General features: G+C 40.9%; 1 protein-coding gene across 1 annotated transcript in view; it reads left to right on the top strand.

Moving 5' to 3' along the window:
• Positions 1-260: 260 nt before the first annotated feature.
• The window catches only part of LOC124244552 (uncharacterized), a 308,769-nt gene continuing 287,024 nt past the window's right edge, over positions 261-22,005 (top strand). Inside the window, exons 1-3 of the mRNA XM_046671176.1 lie at positions 261-272; positions 10,510-10,691; positions 10,865-11,391. Coding sequence (XP_046527132.1) covers positions 261-272; positions 10,510-10,691; positions 10,865-11,391 — 721 coding nt within the window. The remainder of the gene's footprint in view (positions 273-10,509; positions 10,692-10,864; positions 11,392-22,005) is intronic.

Genomic DNA, 22,005 nt, shown 5'->3' on the forward strand with positions numbered 1-22,005 from the left:
AAGAACTTCAGCGCAGGTAATTTGTTTGAGAGGTTAACACAATGCCCATGAGTGAAGAACTATAGAGATTAAGAAAGATACAAGAAAAATTTATATGAGGTTTGATTATTAAGGTGAACACTGTGGACAATAAGGCCTTGCTTCTGTCAGGACTAAGATTATCTCCCAGAATAGTCTATCTAAAGAACAGGAAGCAAGAGTTTCCAGCCCTCATTGATCAAGGGTTGCCTCCGGGTGTTAACTCCCTCTATATTTCCAAGATGCCTCTGAAGGTAAGATGAACAAGTGCCCAGGGATATCTGGTAGCTTTGGAGAACCACTGAGGCAGAACTCAAAGATGCTCAGTTTGTGCTTAACACAAGTTGTTGTCAATGAAAAGTGAATCAAATCTACATGGAATTCTCCACCTAAGCTGTAGCTGGAATCAAAGTTATGGTCAAGAGGATGCAAGTCGGAGGACTGAATGCATGTCCTATACAATCAGAACAGAGCAAGAGGTTTCTGAGGAAAAACATGTCTGTGGGACAACTTGACACATAAAAACACATATCTGCCTCCTCTGAGGTTTTAAGGACTCATATCAGGCATAAAAATCTCAAATAAATTGGCTGCTTGTATTAGTGTTTTGTGCTTAAATATTTCTTTTCCTTGAAATTAAAAAAAATATATATATATTAATTTTATGTTGTTATCTTTAAAAATAAAACAGACAGTTATTTTACCAGTAAAATGCGTTTATTCAGGGATAGCAGAAAATTGAAATTTCGAATAAGTATGCTGTAGCAAAAGCTATAGGCAAGTCTGGCAAAGAAAGGAGAGGAATGTTACTTTATAGAGAAAAAGGAGGATGTTAGGAGGCGGTGCTCTGAAAGAAAGTCCACTGGAGGAAAGCGAGTGCTGGGTGGTGATGGTTTCTCCTTGACTGAGTTGTGAAAGTTCCCAATGCCTGGGATATTTGCCGGGCTAGGAGAAATCTTCCCTCCTCTTGCTGGGACAGTAAAATAGAGACACCTCCTTGCTGGGAATTCAAGGTACAGGCTCCTCCTGTAGGGGTCTGTAATTGATACTTTTTCCTGTGGGGGTGCGTAATTGACATCGAGCGGTAGTGCTCAGAGTTCTCCCTTCTAGCCTTCCAACTCCATTTTAAATATTTCCTTTATTCACTTTCACAATATACTAGCCTAGATGACTTTACTGGTAAGTTTTATCATAAATTTATAGAAGAGATAATATTATTTCTACACTAAATCTCAGAAAATTGAAACAACTCATTCCATGAGTCTCAAGTATTATTCTGATATAACAACCAGAAAAGACATTCAAAGAAAAGAAAATTGCTGACCCATATGGCTCATGAGTATAAACAAAACAATTTAACAATATTTTAGCAAATTGAATCCAGCAATACTGCAAAAGTATCATAAATCATGACCAAGTGAAGTTTACCACTGGAAAGCAGGGTTGGTTTAATATTGCAAAATCAATCAGTGTAATTCACCATTAATACACTAAAGAAAGAAAAAAAAATGTGATTATCTCAATGGGTTCAGATTCATTATTAAACAAATTTATGATTTATTATAAAACAATGGTAATCAAGACAGTGTGGTATTGGCATAAAGATAGATACATAGATCAATGTAACAGAATACAGAGTCCAGAAGTAGACCCACATATATGATTAATTCATTTTTGAAAAAGTTGCAAAGATAATTCGGTGGAGAGAGGAGTGATTGATTATCTTTTCAACAAATGGCGCTGAAACAATTTCACATCTTCCCTGTGGGGCCACCACAGGAAAGGGAAAAAGGAATGTAGCTCCTTGATACTACATGTGGGGAAGTGGACTGGCCAACTCATAGAAGAGCAAATAGACATGACTGGTGTGCATTTCGCTAGAAGACATGGGTGTGATGCTGGAGTAAATGAAAGTGTGCCATTCACCTGTCGCTGGACTCTGGCAGTCGGATTACAAAACATAAACTTTGGCCCTCAGACTATATACAAAAATTAGCTCAAAATGGATCATAGACCTAAACATAAAACCTAAAACTCTAAGACTTCTTGAATAAAACAAAGGAGAAAAGCATTTTTGACTCTGGTTTAGGCAAATATTTCTTAGATACAACACCAAGTGCATGATCTGTAAGTAAAAATTAATAAGTTGGATTTCATAGTAATTAAGGACATCTGCTCTTAGAAAGACACTGTTTAGAGAATGAAAAGACAGACCACAGTCTGGGAGAAAATATCTGCCGGTAACATATGTTATAAAGGACTAGCATCCACGATATATAAAAAATTCAAAACTCAATAATAAGAAAAAAACCAACCATTTAAAATGGGCAAAAAATTTAAAGATACTTGACCAAGGAAGATATATGGATGGCAAATAGGCACGTTAAACACATGTCCAACATCATTATTCTGTAGGTCAATGCAAATTAAAGCCACAAGGGAATACCTCTGCACACATATTAGAAAGTCTAAAATTAAAAAGATTAAGCATGCCAAGTATTAAGAAGGATGTGGAGGAATTTGAATTCCCATACACTGGCAGTGGGAATGTAAAATGGTCCAAGCATGTTGGAACAATACGGCTGTTTCTTAAAAATTAAACACACACTTACCATATGACCAAGAGATCACTCTCCCCGGTTCTTATCCTACAGAAATGCAAGCATATGTGCATACAAAGGCTTGCAAATAAATGTTCATAAAAGCTTATTTTGTAATAGCCAAAAACTAGAAAAACATATCCATCAACATGTGAATGGATAAACCAAAGGTGATATATACATGCAACAGTAAACTTCTCAGCAGTAAAAAGGAGTGAATTGTCACTGTCAGTACACACAACAATATGGATCACTCTCAGACACTAGATTGAGTGAAATAAGCTGGAGGAAGAAAGTACATACTATATGATTCCATTCCTATAAAATTTTAGAAAATAATCTCTGGTGAGAAGAGGGAGAACAGAGTTTGCAGAGAAAGAGCGGGCTTGGTAACGAAGGGGAGAGAGATGAAAGGACAGGAAAATTTTGGAGGGGTTGGATATGTTCATTATCTTGATTGTGGTGATGGTTTCACACACACACACATCAAGATTTATCAAATTGTACAATTTAACATGCAACGTTTATTGCATATCGATTATATTTCCACAGAGCTGTTTTAAAAAACTGTACAGTTCTCTGCCATTTTTAACACTGTATATGAATAAAATTTCCTTTTCTTCCTAACTCAGGATAATTATTGAGTATATTAACCACGTTTTAGGGCCACCGTATACAGATTATGTCAGTATCTCTAAAGTTCATCAGGTCCGTTTACTCACACAAATGGCCCTGGGCTTCTATGGTTTGTGAAATTGTTTTTCAGCTTTTTATAGTTTATTTGTTGTCTGTGATTTCAAGTACCAAGATTTCTTTTATTTTATTTATTCCTTTAAATCTGTCATAGAAATGAAACCTTTATCATCCAGTTGTTAAAAGTCAACCAATGATTATAAGAGGATACTCTGTGAAAATACAATCTTTGAGGCCAGTAAACTCAGTTTCAAATTCTGACTCTGCCACTTACTGGCTGTGGATCCCAGGAAGGTTATTTAACTCAAGCATCAGTTTCCCCATCATGGAATGGGACCCCTTTTGGCTAATTCGTAGGTTTGTTCAAGAGAATAAATAAAATACTGTGTATGTAAGGTCTGGCACACAGTAGACGCTCCAAAAATGTTTCACTCCTTTCTTCACTGTTTTAGATGGATTAAAATTAACTCTGTAGCTGATAAGTTTAAAACCTCAGTGGCTAAATGCAATAAAAATTTAATAATAATGCAATAGAATATCCAATTGGTAGCCAGGGGGATATGGGGGTTCTTCCGGGGTCTCTGCCATTTTCAGTATAAGGAACACTCCATGTGTCAATATCCAGCCAGCCATGCAGAAAAAGGTAGTGGAAGATAGTGTAAGAAGTTTCTGTGTGCTGGGCTTGGAAGTAACATACCTCATTTCTACCTATATTTACTGTGTTTACCAAAACACAGTCATACGGCCATAACTGTAAGGTAGCCTTGGAAAGGCAGGTTAGCTCTGTGCCCAGGAAGAAGTGGAAGGCAAGTTTTGGTGAACAGCCAGTATGTTTCTGCCACATTCTCTGTGTTAAGAATGAAGTTCTGAGGAACACTCAGATGACCTTTAGGATATAGTCTTAGTAATACTCATTTGTTGTGTAGAGCTTATGTTACAGTGATATTTCAGAGAGTTCAGGTTGCTGATATGTGAATTCTTATGTGTTATCACTCTAAATACTAATGCTTACAAAACTATAATAATAGTAACCCTTGTGGACATCATCAGCTACCATTTCTTGAATGCCAACAAACACTGCACTATGCATTTTATCAATTTTATTTCATTAATTTCTGATTTAGAGTGGAGAATTCTTAAGGATAGAAGATATATCTTGTTGTTGTTGTTTTTCCTGGAAGTCTCCTGATATTGAGTAAAGTAAGAACAGACTGTGATTGATATTTTTTGAAAGAATATTAGAAACAGAATCTTAACCTCTAGGAAATCTACCTCAGTCATTCTAGCTTCCCAGACTTGAATGTATATTCACTGTATTTTTTAATGTATTTTAAAATGCCTTAGAATGGATATATTAATATTAACAATGCGTATCTGGGAGCTATGATCTGAAGATTCAATAAATTATATCATGAGAAATTTGTACCTAGAGAAACTGATTCTTAAGAGAATATGTCTTACTTACAGGATTCTTTGTGTGTAACTTATGTAGTTATGCACTCAATCACTGGAAATTCACTGCCAACTTTCCCTAAATTGCACATTCTTTCACTAAAAAAAGGAAGACATTTTTCTTTTAAACCTGCTGAGCACAACAATGAAACCAAAGTGAAAGTGTACACAAGCATGCATTCTCGTTGCTGGTTTAGTTGCTGGTTTATACTGATTTCAGATCATTCCAGTTTTATGAATTATTCTTTAATCTAGATTCTTTTTAACAAGGGTCATGTCTAAAATGGCATTTTCCTCCAGACATATCAAGAACATATCTATCTTTATGTGAAAAATTCAAATGTGAACTGGAGTTGTAAAAGACAGTCAAATTAAGTGTAATGCAAAAAAATTATTGAGATTAATAACGTAAGTATTCTTTCAGCTAGTTGGATGTATTGCATGTAAAATTAAAGGTCAAATCCTAATCCTATCACTTGTTTTTAAACAATTTTACTTAATGTAGTCTGTCTAGACCATTTATGTCTCTGGAGAATTTAGAATACTACATAATTAGAAGTGATTTCTTGAAAGGACAAAATGTCTTGCTCAATTAAAAGACTTAAAGAAGAACTCTTTTCTCCATTTTATTCAGGTATAATTGACAAATAAAATTGTAAGGTATTTAAAGTATACAATGTGAAGATTTTATATACGTATACATTGTGAATGGATTTGCCCCCTCAAGTTCATTAACACATTCATCACCTCATACATTTATCTTTTTTTCTTTTTTTTTTTTTGGTGAGAACATTTAAGTTCTAGTCTCTTAGCAAATTTCAGTTATACAAAGCAATGTTATTAACTATAGTCACCAGGTTTTACAATAGATCCTCAGACCCTACTCATCTTAGACCTGAAAGTTTGTACCGTTTGCCAACCTCTCCCTATTTCTCTCATTCTCCAGTCCCTGGTAACCATTTTGCTACTCTCTTTTTCTATGAGTTTGACTTTTTCTTTTAGATTCCACACATAAGTGACACCATGTAGTATTTGTCCTTCGCTGTCTGGCTTGATTCACTTCGTATAATGCTCTCCGTGTTCATCCATGTTGTTGTGAATGGTAGGATTTCCTTTTTTTTTAAATATATAATTATGGTGTTAGTCAGCTTTCTAAAAATTTTTTTTCATTTGAGTTCATAATAATTTACATCATTGTGAAGTTTCAGTTGTACATTATTTCTTGTCTGTCACCCCCTGTGCCCACCCTCTTCCCCTGGTAACCACTGAACTGTTTTCTTTGTCCATGTGTCTGTTTATATTCCACATATGAGTGAAATCATCTGGTGTTTGTCTTTCTCAGTCTGGCTTATTTCGCTTACCATAATTCCCTCCAGGCCCATCCATGTTGTTGCAAATAGGATGATTTTGTCTTTTTTGTGTCTGAGTAGTATTCCATTGTACATATAAACCACATATTCTTTATCCAGTCATTGGTTGATGGGCACTTGGATTGTTTCCATGTCTTGGTTATTGTGAATAGTGCTGCAAGGAACCTGGGGGACATATGTTACTTTGGATTATTGATTTCAAGTTGTTTGGGTAGATACCCAGTAGTGGGATAGTTGGATCATAGGGTAGCTCTATTTTTAGTTTTTTGAGGAATCTTCATACTGTTTTCCACAGTGGCTGCACCAGTTTGCATTCCCACCAGCAGTGTATGAGGGTTCCCTTTTCTTCACACCCTCTCTAACATTTGCTATTTTTAGTCTTGGTGATTATAGCTATTTTAAAAGGCATAAGATAGTATCTTAGTGTGGTTTTGATTCTCATTTCTCTGATGATTAGTGATGATGAAGATCTTCTCATGTGTTTATTGGCCATCTGTATATCTTCTTTGCAAAAATGTCTGTTCATACCCTCTGAGGATTTCCTTTTTTAAGGCTGAATAATATTCTGTTGTATATATACACACATTTTCTTTATCCATTCATTCGAGGGTGGACACTTGGGTTGTTTCTATACCTTGGCTATTGTGAATAATGCTGCAATCAGCCCAGCCCAAGCTCCTAGCTGTCTCTCAAACTTTTGTGATTGCCCAACCAACTTTCTTTGTTCTTAGCGGCTCCCAGTAGTTGAGGGTATGCCAAGACCTGTCAGTGACCCAAAGGGGAGAACTGATGTCAGCACCTAAATGTAGCCTGATTGGAAGCTGGACCCTCAGCCAGCAGCTGGGAAAGTATATAGTTAAGTCCCTTTCAGGGAGAAACTGGGAGATGGGTATTTTGGACTCCTCCTTCTGTACTGGGCCCAGGTGTATAGCCATGGGGGTAAGGCAGGTGCTCCTGCGCTTGTTAAGAACTGTTTCTTTGTTTGCTACGGTCGTGTGGGACTTGTGAATGCAAGATCCATTAACTATCACGGCCAGGAAATCTGGGCTCATCCCTACGGCAGCAGCAAAAGCTGCGGCCACAGAGATGTATACAAACTCCTTCCAGGGAGATACTGGCACCTTGGTGTTATTGTTGGAGCGGGCTAGAGGGAAGAAGTGGGAGAGGTGTCCACTGGCTTCCCTGGTCTCTGAGGAGGATCACAGCCAGACTCTAGTGCCCGCCAAATTAGAAGGCTAACCCTCAGGCTGCAGCTGTTAAAGTATACAGGTAAACCTATCTCAGGGAAAGACTGGGAAATGGGTGATTTTGCTTGCTCCCTCTGTGCTGAGCCCCAGTGTGTGTGTGGGGAGAATGTCCCTTAAGAATTGTTTCTTTATTTGCTATAGTCTTGCAGATCTCTTGGACACAAGCATGCTGGCTTTAGGGTGAGGTGTTTAGGGAGCCCTCCCTCCAGTGGGTGTCTGTGAAGGGCTTTGCATGTCATACCTAAGGTTTTAGACTTTATCTTGAAGGCAAAAAGTATGCACTGAAAAATTTTAAGTGGTAGAGTGAAATAGATAGCTTTCAAGTGGATTTGTCTAGCAGGTCTTCTTATTCACAAAATGAAGGAGAATGCTTTGTTAATACAGAAGAAACCTGTATGTCTTTCAGACTTACCATTCAGATTGCCCTTCGAGTTCTTTTTTCTTTCACAACTATATTTCATTTTAATGGGATTTTAGCTGCTTGATTACGTTGTGGTCTAGGAGCAATGCCACCATTTTGATTTAACCAGGGAAATGGAAACTCCTGAATAGGAAGGCTATCTTCCCATGTTTTCCAATTTCCTGCTTTTATCAACATTCTGCTGGCTTAGTCTCTTTTGCGTTATCTTTTCGAGAAGTAGACATACCTTTCTGTGTCCCTTCTATAGTAAGGGCTCTCGTGCCACCTGCTACCAACAGTGTGCTTTGGGAAGGGTGCTCCCTAGGGTTAGGTAAGCTGTCCCATTTCCTATGGTTGCTGTTTCTAATTACTAGAAACTTGGTGGCTTAAAGCAACATGAATCTACTATCTTACATTTCTGGAAATCAGAAGTGTGAAATCAGTTTAACTGGGCTAAATTCAAGATGTTAGCAGACTGCCATTCTTTCTGGAGCTCTAGGGGAGAATAGTTTCTTTACCTCTTCTAGCTTCTGGACACTATCTGTATTCCTTTGTTCATGGCCTCTTTCCTCCATCTTCAAGGTGCCTCACTCCAACCTCTGCTGCCATCATCCTATCTTTTTTTGCTTGCTTTTGACTTTCCTGTTTCCCTCTTTTAAGGGCTCTTGCGATTACATCAGGTCCATCAGGGGTAATCCAGGATAATCTTCCCACCTCAAGAGCCTTAACTTAATCACATCTGCAAATTGTCACGTAAGACAACATTCACTGGTTCCATGGATTAGGACATGGACATCTTTCCAGGCCATTATTCAGCTACCACACTGTCTATGACTAGAAATGAATGTACCTGCTAGCCCCAGCTTGTTGTTGCTCTCATAGGCACTATGCTTATAGAAACAAAGTAACTGGCCATACATATGGGATAATTAAATAACACTCCTTAATTAGAACTGAGTATATGTACAATGACTACAAAACAGTGTTGTCAGTTTTACTTGTACAATATCACTGTTTATTTCCAGATAACTCGAAGAATGCTAATGCAAATTTCATAGCCAGCCAATGTGATATTCATCTTTTTTTGACCTCTCTGAACTTGTTTGAGGAATCATCTCCAATCCTGTGTACTTTTGGAAGGGTGATAAAAGCAGGTGCCTGCCTTCCATTCTGGAAGTCAAAGAACCAAATGTTTCCTCTCCTTATCCTGGTATAGCCAGGGAGCTAGTGCCTGACTGAAGTCTGGCCAGGCAAATGCTTTACCCTGGGACTCAAATCTTGATCCAGTGATGTAAGCTTAGAAGAAACACTTGGCATTTACTCATGTTGACTGTGTAGTACCAAATCAAACTGCTTCTGTCTTTGCAGCTTCCTAGCCTTCCAGTCTTGCCTCAAATCCTGTTTCCAAGACTGCTTTCCAGTCAATTCTAGTCAAGTCCCTTCAATTCTGGAAGCTTTCAATATCTTTCCGATAAATTACTTTCTTCTAATTTAGGCAAATTTGATTTCTGTTGCTTACAATCAGAAAACCCTAATAATAGCAGTGTTACATAGCTATTATGGCTGCTAGGTTAAATCCACCATAAGAATTTTGTAAGATAAAAGATTTTCCACTTCAAGTAATTTTATTCGCTCAAGTCACCTAATTTGAGTTAGGGCCTAACAGTTATATTGGCCCCTTATTTACGTGAGCTCATTAAAAATTCTATGGATTAAACATATTTACAAATCTGGAAAGGCAAGGTAGTTCCTTTTATCCAGAGGGCTATTTTTCTTATTTCAGTACTTTGCCTTTTCATGGAATCTTATTTGAAGCATAGGCGCCCCTAGATAGTCATTCTTGAATTGTCTGGGGATATCTTTTAGAGCTTTGTTAAAGCGTTGGTGATCATGGTACATACTACAATGCTGAGGATTTGCCTCCATTTCTTTGATGTTTAGTGGTTTAAAGACTTTTTTTTTTCTTTAATGGAAAATCACTCAGTGAAATTGCGGAAAAGTGATTATTTATCTGAGTCACATTTTTATGGAAACTGTTTTTCACTTCTCTGCATTTTTAGAAGTGTTTTCTTTAAAAAGGATATTCTATTAATATTTATAATTAGATATCACACAAAGCAGATGCTAAATCTTATGCTATAACTTTACGGGTACAGTTACATAAAGATTATTTACTCTCTGGCATAATGTTCTCTCTAGGAGCTGTAGAACAAAGGACATTCTCCCTGAAGATGCCCATTTCTTTTTGAGCAGAGGGAAACAGGAAGACCGTGATTACAGTATTTTAACTATTATCATCCAGAACATTAGTACTTAAATGGGTAGAGCAGGAACTCAATAAACACTTAATTGATTGACTTTTTTCTCTCTTTGACCCACATCTCAGTTCACCTATACACACCATTTATCTCTGTTCTTACTCTGAAGCCCCGTGGATTCTTCATCTTTTCATAGCACGGAAGGAATGGTGCGGTCCTCAGCCTGCGTGAATGGGCCTGGCTTCCGAATGCAGTTGGGATGGATAGTGGGGATTCTATTAAGTCAAGAGGACAGGAGAAAAAGGGATTCATTTTTAATTACCTAGAGCCCAATACCAAGAGGAACCCAGGGAATTGTGTAATCCACACGACCTCCCGTGAACTACTGTTGTATAAATGGGGAAACTGAGGCTCTGAGGAATAACTGAAAGTAATGGCACTGGGTTTGAACGTCGGTCCTTGTGAGTCTAGACTCTTTTCACTACCCGTCTCCTCCTGGCGATTACTTCTTCAAAAATTCTACTACGGGCCCTGAGGACGGAGAGGAGAGGACTGCAAACCCTCTGCCGGCCAACTCGATCTCTTGAGAGAAGAAGTGTTATGAATTCTCCTGATCCCCTCCCTCAAGAAGACAAGGTTCGGAACAAGGGCTGGTAAGAGAGGAGGGGAAGGTTTAGTGCTCCGGAGACGCTGCGCAAGGGAACGGATGGGGCACGCCCACCAACGGGTGGCTGCCTCTGAGTTCCATCCCAGGGATGCGGGGCTTTCCTCTCCATCCAGTGTGAGTGCACTTGCCACCCAAAGGCTAAGCGTGCAGAATCCGCAGGCCAGGAGCACGCCCCGGGAGACGGCGGGCGCCTCCCCGCGGCCTCGGCGCACGTGCCTGGGCTAGGGCCAGAGCTAGTGGCCGCGCCGTAGTAGCTGGGCGGGTGGGAGCGGCTGGCTCCGGGCCGCGGCCGCCGCCCGCCCGCCGGCTCCGGTGGTTGGGCGGAGGAAGCGCGGGACTCCTCCTCCCCACCGTATTAACATGCACCCAGGGGCGGGTGACCAGCCCAGCCTCGCCGCCCCAGCCCGCAGCGTCCCGGCGCTCAGCCTCCGCGCCAGAGGCGAGCGCTGCGCTCCCGGCGCCGCAATCCCGAGGACACGGCCTCGCCGACACCTCCAGCTCCGGGGACTCGGCAGCATCAGCGGCGGGAGCGGCCGCAGCCGCCTCGGCTTCTCTCTTGAGTCCTTCCCATCACCTCGCTGAGAGCCTGTCCCGCCGCAGGGACACCTCTTTCGTCCTCCCTCCGAGGCTCGTGGTACAGACAGACGGACGCAGGCACAGAGGGCCGGACTGCGGGCAGCGGCAAGGTAACACTAGGCTGCGCCGCGGGGCTGGGGCGTGCGCGCGTGGCGGCGGCATCCAGAGCCCGGGTCACCGCCACCGCCGCGGTCACAGCGCGCTGGGTGGCTCCTACCCGCCGCGCGGTCCCCGCTTCTCTCGCCGGTGGAGGGACCACGGGCTGGGCTCTTCTGCCCCCCGTCCGCCCGCCCGCGCGTCTGCTTCTCCTTCCCCTTCCGCCGCCTGGGGCGCACTCCCGGGGCCCCCCTGGGCATCCCAGGCACCCTGGGGCCGGCGCGCCCCTCTCCGGGCGTTCGGTCCTCGGGGTTGCCCCCGGGGGCCCGGGGTGGGGACGGATTTCGAATTGCGACAGGGTCCTGGGAGGGGGAGGGGAGGAGAACACCAGTCCCCGTCATCTACACCGGCAAAATTCACACCTCCCCCCTGCCCCCAACCCCTGGTACACCTTGCAGGGGAGGAGAGGGCTGCTCACTGCAGGGGATTTCTGGACAGGCTCCTGGGTCGTTTACAAAGCAAGTTGTTGCACTTGCTTTTTCGGTGACATTTTGGCATTGGCTGTGGAGAGAACCCCCTTCCCCGTGTGTGTGTGCGCGCGCGCGCGCGGGAGAGAGAAAGCCAGAGAAAGTGACACAAAGAGAGACACAGGCACACAGGGAGAGACCAAGGTACAGAACGAGACACGCACAGAGAGAACGGGGCCCAAAGAGGAGGTCACTGGAGAGTCGACCCCCGCCCGCGGCGGAGGCCAGTTCCGGGCGAATCGCGTGGCAAGCGATGAGACTCGGTATTCAGCGAATTGAATGAGCGGGGCTGGAGCCGAGACCAAACAGGGACCTCTCCTCCCGGCCGGGAGAGATAACAAATTGCACTTTCATTGAGGGGCGGCTGCAGCTGCGGGAGGGACCTTCGGAGGGCCGCGCAGAGATGAAGACCCTGCATTCAGGACTCGGGCTGCTGCGCTCTGCGCGGAAGGCGAGCTGCCCGTGCTTCGCCGGGTGGCCCCGCGAGGCCGTGGGAAGGGGCGGCCCGCGGCTGGGGCGCCCGCGCCCGACACACTGAGTTGCTGTGCCGGAGCGCCGCTCCCGCCCCCGGCTCCCCGCGCTGGGGCTCGGCTCCCTCCGGGCCGGGAGCGCTGCGGAATTTTCTGAGAAGGGGAGGGCGTGCCGAGGGGAGGGGGTTTGAGACGGCCAGAACGGGGACGTCAGTAGGTGAGATGATAATTTCTTTTATGGACTCAGGCGACGACTGTGCCCTCCTGACCCAGTGAGCCTGGCTCCGGTTCCGGAGAGATCGATGCTCCTTGCCTCCCCGGCATAGCACGTGAAGTTATGGAATTACAATGATGAAAGACATATAATAAAAGTAACAATTAAAGACAGATCTTTAGCTTTTATAGTCTTCATGAATGGCTTCGTAAAATATTGATGGATCCATCTGAGTTGTAGTCAGACCCTGGGATGATGGATGTTTAGAATTGGGAAGGCGATTTTAGGACGGAATGCAAACATGTTGCAAATTATTTTTACCAGGAAGGAGCAGTCTTTTGACTGTTATTTATAGCAGAATTTCGATTTAAAGAGGAAAATTTCTGTTGGCCTATATAATTTTGCATATACAGCAATAGTCTTCATCGCAACTTGAACGGAAATGGCATGAAGACAAGAGATGTTACAAGTATCCTAATTTATCCAATGCCAGAAGGATAAAGTTTTCTTTGCTTAAAATTTTAAAAAGGAAATTCAAAAGCATAAAGAAATGTGGAATTTAGATATACCAAATGTATGAAATGTAAGTTTAGGTTATAGAAACTACTCTTGGTTCAGAAAATTCATATTCTGGCATGAAATTGGAAAGTTCATAGAAATCTGGAGTCAATAGCTTTGTTATTGATTTCCTTCGGATTTATTGGTTCAGCTTAAAGTTACTGCAGTGAAGTCACTGCCTTGAAATATTCCCAGTTCAGGATCTAAAATTCTATGACTATTTAAAAAAAAACTAACTGACTCACTTAAGAGAAACTGTTAGTTACTTTGTATGAGAAAAGACTTGAATGCATTTGCAAATATGGGAGATTTAAAAAAAAATTACATCTATCTATTTCTCTAGATATTCCTATTCTAAAATTAGTTTGCCAGGTGAAATGTTTTATCTCGAAAATTATAGGCAATATAAAGATTGGCAAAATGAACTGATTAAGAGGTCCGTTAAAAAATTATGAAATAATTTCCTGAAAAATCCCTTCAAATTACACATGAGCATTGTGCTTTTGGGGGAATAATATGTACATGAGTTTTCCTTATAGGGAATTTTCATGGTTTAGCATCTTTAATTTCCCCTTCAATGTAAGCTTTGTTCTGCCAGGACTAAAACCTTGATAAAGCCTATCAGTGATTATTGAAATCAAGACTTTTCTCTCAAAATATTATGTAGCCCATATAAAGAAATAGCCTAAAACTAAGTAAGTGGTGTTCTACTTTCTAAATCCTTCTAAGCTTGAGTGTCCTTTTGAATCCAACTTGGAAATACAAATTGCATGCACTTTGACTTAACTTTATGGGTATGTATGCCTTTGTCCCATATAGCCGTTTCATTATTTTTTTCAGTATAAAAATTAAAACTGGGAAGAGGGAAACTAAGGTTTTACTAACTACTCATTTAGAGATATGTGGCATAGCAACAGCTTCAGCTACAAATTGAGAGAAGTACCATATTCTTTGAATAGCAGCTTCTTCTGGAAACAGAATTCAGCTTTCTGATTTTGGTTTCACATAAAATTTTAAATTTAGAAAGAATAGTAAAATGCTATCTAAATGTGTATTTTGGTAGTGAAGTTTCTGTGACAGACTCAAATTCACATTATAGTATGTTCTCGATCATTCCCACAAATTGTTCCACCCCTTATCAGAGCAGCTCTGATAAAGCAGCTCTGCTCCGTGTAGAAGGATCTGTTTTGTCTTAGGAAGCATTCAATTGGAAGACGTTTATGAAGATTTCATCTCTATAGAAACCACACTTGTCTCTCCTTGCTTAATTTAAGGAAACGATCTAGTTGTAAGTTCTTTTGTTTCTTTTCTCTTTTCCCTTTGGAAATTAGTTTCCCTTGCTAAAGGAGTACCCTTAAAGCAGGAAGGCTGAAAGGATTTTTGAAAAATCTAAACACTTTGTAATCCTCACTTCCCACACTTACAATCTATGCCTTATGTTTATAGTATGTTGTTCTCTTATTGTACATTTTTATTTTAAAGAAACATAATCACAAGAAGACCCTTTTCTAGTATTCTAAAAATCTTTGTGCTACTGAGACACTTGGAGGTTCAAAAACACCCCATGTCTTGTGTTATCTCTTTTATTTCCAGAAGATCCCACAGGCTTGTAATTCTCCATTTTCAAAGAAAGGAATCATTTCAAGTGGCCCCCAAATGACTTTCTTTCTTTCTTTTTTGTCGTGGGGAGTTTGTAGCCTGATTCCTATTACTGCCCAATGAAGGTGACTTTCTCTAGATGTGTGGTCTATTAGGAATTGCCAAAGATGCTGTTCCTAGGAAGGTCTAAAACATTCTTCTACTACAGAGGAGCAATTAGAACTAATCATCAGTCATTCACTTTAATATATTAAACATCCACTCATAACTCATTGTATGAAATACCAGGTACCGGTTCATTTTTTTCTAACACATACCTATTTGGCTTATGCAAAATACGTATTTGCTATATTAGATACCATTAATGGCAGAAAGCGTTGAAGCATCCATATATATATACATATATATATGTATATATATGTAGCAAATGTACATGTCTTTGCTACTTCTTTTTTTTTTGTGACCCTGCAACACACAAACCTGCAGAGCAAAATATGTGGTTGAGAACAAGAAAAATGTGATATGGATATATGGAGGTGAAAAGGTGAATGACTTCTCTTTGAGTTCTTCTGCTCCTTGCTGTGATTGCCCAGAGATTGGATTGCGTATGAGATGTGTGGACCCATCAATTTTATATCTTTCACTCTGGCAAATGTTAGAGGCCAGACAACTGATGTACAGTGAGAAACTAGAGACATTCTCTTTTTTCATTGATTTAAGAGTTTTGCTGTTTGGTGTTTATTGTTTCTCCTTCCCAAAGGATTTAATGATAACTGGGTCACAAGTGACTTCCTACTTTGTAAGACAAGCTCACACACAGAAAACCCTCTGGATATATAGCGGCAGATCTATGGCCCAGTTCCTTGGGCCTTTTCCTGGGTAGATGAGAACCAGTATAGCTGGAATATGATTGCCACATTTGAGGTGGTTGTGAACGAGATAGCAATACTCTGGATCTACCGTGAAGATACAAACCCACCCTCCTCCTGAAATTTGCCCGAAACTAAACTGTTCATTTTCATATTCACTCATCATAGTTTGCTCATCTGTTGTCATTGACAATTTCTATCTCTTTTCTCAATGTTTTCTTGTCAGGTTTGTAAGCAACACATACAACCAAGCCGTGAAGAACGGTTTGGCAGTGTATTAACTGCCCAATCCTGCCAGGTTTTCTTAGTATTCAGCAGAGTGGAGGTCTTGTTGAAACCCTGGATAAACAATTAGGAGAGGAGAGTTTGTGCTGTGACTTTCTTATCTCCTCAGCTTGTGCATGGCAGTCTCCACCAGGAGGGCTCAGAGACATTTAAATGGCTCCCTCAGGCAGCTTGTGTGGAGGTCTCTCTCTCTGGGCTCATTTCCAGCTCTGCTGCTTTACTCCGTGACACGATTTTGGCTAATTTGAAAACATCTGCTAGAGTAACTTCCCTTTTAATTTTACTACTGGAGAACGTGTGTGAGTAGGTGATAAGAAGACTGGCCTTAATGCTCACTCTAACCTCGCGATTAGACCCTTTCTCTGGAGACCCTTTCTTTCTTGGTTTCCATTTCAGTGGAAACTCAGTGTGAGGTCTATTTCTGGATTAGAAATTTCCCTGCTAGCTATCACTGAGATTTCTTTACAAAACACATGCTGCAGTTTCAGAGGAAAATGGCATTTTGATCTTGTTTCAGACGTTGCAAACGACTATTCTCTGCTATGATTCATCATACTACTCTAGCAAAAGGGCAAGGCACAGCCCTTCCCTTCGAAACTCTTTTCTTGGACATTAACCCAGAAGACAAAGCACCGTTTTCCTTCTTTCAAACAGGATGCGCTTTCCCACTTAGATCTGAGGAGAGGCAGCAGGGGAACCTTGAAGCGGTAACACATTTAAAGTTTATTGCGTGAACCCTCGGCTAGGCAATTCAGATGGAACTTACTTGATTCCATAGCTGCTGTGAAGCAGGATAAGATGTCTTTCCCCCGCTCTCCCTGGAACACTGTTTCTTACGTTATTTCCTCTTTCCTAGACCTCAACTGAAAAGCCACTTTAGTGAAGCTCTCCAGTTGAATGCATTTTCGGTGCTTTATACTCTATTTCATTGTCCTTTTACAGTAAATAATGATGCCTTGACTTTTGTCATTATCTGATCAACTGTCTTCCCTGCTGAAATGTGCATTCCATGAGGTCAAGAACTAAATATAACATGTTCACCATATATCATCGATGCCCAGCACACCACCTGGCACTTAGTAAGTGGTCAGTAAACTTTGGTTGGGTGAATGAATGAATAAACAAATGAGTGAGTGCACATCTCTATTCTGACTGTGTAAGGGCTATAACTCTGAGGCTACTATTCCATTGATTTTGCATGGCCTTCCTTGCATTCTCAAGTTCTGCGTTCTGTGGTTCTAAGCTCAGTCTAATACCTGGTAAACACAGGGCTGATCCAAGGATGGCCAACATGTGATGGGTTAGGTTGTGCTACATTTTCGAACTAGGGAAGCTACAGTCTGCTGGTAAACAGAGGGGGAAATAAGGATTAAAACAGGCAAAGCCTGTCCCATTGTCTTTCTCCTCCTTCTGACTCAAAATAAACATATAGCTTAACTACCCCACTTGCCAGTGTATTGAATTCGTCCCTGCCTTTCAAGGCTTAGCCCCTGCTCCTTTCCCACCCTTCACTCCATAGGATTGAGTGCTCCTTTCTGTGCCTCCACTGAATCTGATACATATTCATATCTTAGTTTTGTATTTCATTTTCTGTTTATATTTCTGTCTACCTCTATGAGACCATAAGCTCAAGGGATAACAGATAGTGGCTAGTATAGGATTTGCGTATGGAAGGGACACAAATGTTCATTGGGGATTGAAAGACTGAATCAGATCACAGGGGTGAGAGACAAATCTAGTGGGATAGAGAGAAGTGGCTATAACAGACTCTCTTGCTTGAGGCTGATTTCTGTGTAGGTAGGTAGTTGGAACCTATATGGGGTGGCTCTCATTCATAGGTGATGTTGGAATCTACCATTTTAAATTGTGTGGAATCACAACCTTTTAGGTATTTCCATGATTTTTTATACTAGTGTCTGGCCAGGCATATAGTACATTCTGTCCTACTTTATGCTTCTGAGATACTTGAATGATATGGTGAAGTTGGCCAACTTCCTGGATATGTTAACCTGCCACTTGACACTCTGCTTTAGATGCTAGATCCACTGTTCGGCCTTAAATGATCTCTGAGGAAAGGTAAGACTCAACGTGGACACGACCCATGTTTTTACAAACCACCATATGTAATAATTTCTCTAGATCTGCTTTTCTTTTATTGACAATTTAAAATATTCTGCTTTGATGATAAGAGTCCTAAAAGGGATCTAGATTTAAATGTCAGATATTTGGCGTGTATATAGCCTTTCCAAGTGTGGGCAAAGGAAAAAACATTAGAATATCTCCAGTGTCCTCGTGTGGAGAATACAGAAGTGTGAAACTTAGTTCAAATCCTTGGGCAGCTTAAAATCTAATCCAAAGGATAAGGTTAAGATGTGGCAAGTAATTAGTAAGAAAGTGTTACAGAATAAAATTAAGTGCTCAAGTATCTGGGGCCAATCATACTTATCTTGGGCTTTTACATGGGCAGAGCTGGACAAAGAATGTGATCATTGTGGGATGCGTTCTAACCAAGAGGTCTTCAGCTGGACTTGCAGGGATGGGTAAGAGTTAAATAGGACGAAGGGATGGCTTTTCAGATAAGGCAAAACATTGACAAAGCCATGGAGATGCAAACCAACTTGGCATATCCCTGGATGAGGGACATGCTCGTCTCCTCTAGCTCCTCTGGTACATTTTAATTAGACCTAGAGATGAATTTGATTGAGAGGGATGGAGACACACTGTGGAGGGTTTTAATGACTATACAAGAATGTTTAGAGTTGATAGGAGCATTGAAGGATTTCGAACAGACAGTGACGTGAAGAAGTGGCCTCGTGGACTGATGGAAGTAGGTCAGTCTGCTACCAGATTTGGACAGAAAGACGCATTAGGAGGCTGTTGCACTAGTTGAGGCATAAATGATGAGAGAACCAGGTCTAGGGAAGTAGGAATGGGAGAAAAGAAGATAGGAACTATTTTGAAAGATTTTCAAGTAATATTTCAAGTCTTTCCTTTCTCAAGTTACTCTATACTTGTGTCACAAACTATTTTTCAATTCTTTAGTAGTAATTTAAAATTATTATGAAATATTTCAGTAACACCAAAAATTAAGTATTATAATAAACACCGATGTACCAACCCCCCAGATTATGAAATAAGTCATTGCACATACTGTTGAAACTCCCAGAGTACTCTCCCTCCAAGCACATCTCCCCTCAGCAGTACCTTGTATACTGAATTTGTGTTTATCATTCCCATGCATTTCCTTATACTTCGCTATGTATGTGTGTGTACCTAAGCAATATAGTCTCGTTTTGCTATATTTAAACTTTATATATAGTAACATGCTCTTTGTAGTCTTCTTCATCTTACTTTAATTGATTAGTATTTTGTTGATATGTGTAGATCCTATTTATTCATTTTTACTGCTCTATAGTATTCCATTGTATAATATATCATGGTTAATGTATCGGTCTTGGTCTTCTCTTGATGGACATTCAGGGTATTTTCCAACAAGGCCGCTGTGAACATTCGTATGCACATCCCCCTGTGCTAGCAAAGGAGCCTTACCTTAGGGTATCTCCTTAAGAGTGGAATTGTGGGAGGGTGGGATTTGTACCTCCACATTTAGCAGATAATGCCAAATTACCAAAAAGAATTGTGCATATTTATACTCCCACCAGCAATCTATAAGAGCTCCTTTTGTTCTGTCGTTGCCAATGCTTAGTGACACATTTTATGTGTCAATATGGTTGTGAAGTGATATCTCCTTTCAGTTTTAACATGTTGTTTCCTGACTGACTGCTAGTAATGTTTACCATTTTTCCCCTCTCTGGGTTAACATTCATGTTTCTTTGGAGTGCTTGTTCATGTATGTTGCCCACTTTTCCCCTGCTTTTCTAAAAAAAAGAAACAAAACAACTCATTGATTTGTAAGAGTTAATTATATATTCTGGATACCAGAGTCTTTTCTGTAATAGGCATTTCAGTGATCTTCTCCCATTTTTTTCTTTTCATTTTTCTGATGTCTTTGGCTGAAAAGATTATTTCTAAAATTTAAAATAAATGCATTTTTTTTTAAAGGTTTTATTTTTTCCTTTTTCTCCCCAAAGCCCCCCGGTACATAGTTGTGTATTCTTCGTTGTGGGTTCTTCTAGTTGTGGCATGTGGGACGCTGCCTCAGCGTGGTCTGACGAGCAGTGCCATGTCCGTGCCCAGGATTCGAACTAACGAAACACTGGGCCGCCTGCAGCGCAGCGCGCGAACTTAACCACTCGGCCACGGGGCCAGCCCCTAAAATAAATGCATTTTTGATTCTCCTCCTTATGGTATAGATAAGATGTCTTGTTTGAGAAATCTTTTCCAATTCTGAAGTGATAAAGGTATCATTCTTTTATATCTCATAAAGCATTCAAGTTTTATTTGCACATTTAGTTTCACAAGACTTTCTTATCAGTGGTTATTTTATAAAGCCTTTAATTACATCCCAAATTTGGGCAAAACACATAACTACTCTCAGTCATAATTTCTTCCTCATTAAGCTAGAGTTTGAAGTAGTTGTACTGTGTGAATTGCGCTGCTGCCGCTTGACTTCACAACTTCATCATTTTATGCCTGGAATGCACAGAAGTCTTTTAATAGAACTTCCTGCCTCCGAGGTCTCCTTCTTCTAATTAAACTTACATCTAGATTTACTTCTCAGAGAACAGTCAAAGTCATAGTGAGACTCCTCAGCGTTTGTCCTTGAGACCATGAGGGCAGCAATCACATCCATTTTTACTCCCGTGCATCCGAACACATACCTGGGCCTTCAGACGTGGGAGGGGGACAAGCGCATGAAGGCACGGCTGGCTCCGCTCATTGCTCAGCTCCATTTCTTGATTAGTCCCGTACATCAGAACTCTTCTCCACCACAACTGCACCGCTTGTCAGGACTCTGCTATTCCCGCCCTTCCCTCCTCTTCCTTTGCTTCTCTTCTCTTCATGTATTTAAATTCTGTTGACTTGACGAATTGCTAACAGCAGATTCTCCTAGGGCTTGGACAAGGGGAATCAAGAAATTTTCCCTTTGTGTCATTCTATACAGTTTGAGGTTTTTGCCATGAGCAGGGATTGCTTTTAAAATAATTGTTTAAAGCACTCTCTGTCGTTGAAGGCCCAGTCAAATCCCACGTTCACGTGAAGCATTAGGACTCCTCTAGTCTAGGGCAAACTCTCCTGTGAATTCCTGTTGCATTTTTCTGGATCGTTTACTTTATGATTTATATTTTAGGCATTTTATGTGAATACTCCTAGATTTTAAGCTCCTTTAAGTGATGAATTGGCTTATGTGCTTTTGTCTCTCTCTTAGGCCTAAATCCAGCAGGCAGCAGAGTGGTTTTTCAATGGGTCTCAGCTGCTTTCTGGATAACTGGTAATTAGTTAGTGGAGGTGGCGTGGCGGAGTGGAGGTTTGGAGTGTCAGGACGTTGGGAATAGGGACATTCCTAGAACATATAAGGGTTTGGGACAGGAAGGCTAATTTGTAGTGAGAAAAATTGAGCTCTCTTTTGGTTATGTTAATTTTAGAGATGGTATTGGACACGTCCCATCAGCAACTCGGGAAATGTTAAATCTGAGCTTTAGGAACTGATACGATTTGAGGTTAATTAGGAAGTTATCTGCTGGAAAGTGATCAATAGGTCCATGATGCTAGCAGCTGTTTCCGTGTTCCAGAGTGTAATGTCACCTCCTGCCCTCCATCCTGTTTCTACTCTTCTGATTCATCTAACTAGCTAGATGACTTCGGGCAGGTTAGTTAATTTTTGTGAGCCTACTTTTATCATCTGAAAAATGAGGATAGTTTAACTGACATATCAGAGTTTTTGAAAGGATTAAATGAGCCAACCTATATAAAGTATCTAGTTCAGTAGCAGGCTTGTGGTGGGCAATTAATCAATGCTGTTATTAATATATTTTATCTCTAAGAACTAATCTGCCAATCATCTTTTTACATCAAAGTAGTAAAGAATTTAAAAATTACTTATCTAGTCATGAAATAGTTTTCTTCTCCTATTGAAAATTCCTAGGGGGCCAGCCCGGTGGCGCAGCGGTTAAGTTCGCATGTTCCACTTCTCAGTGGCCCAGCG

Source organism: Equus quagga, chromosome 9 (genome assembly GCF_021613505.1).
Source record: "Equus quagga isolate Etosha38 chromosome 9, UCLA_HA_Equagga_1.0, whole genome shotgun sequence".
NCBI lineage: Eukaryota > Metazoa > Chordata > Mammalia > Perissodactyla > Equidae > Equus > Equus quagga.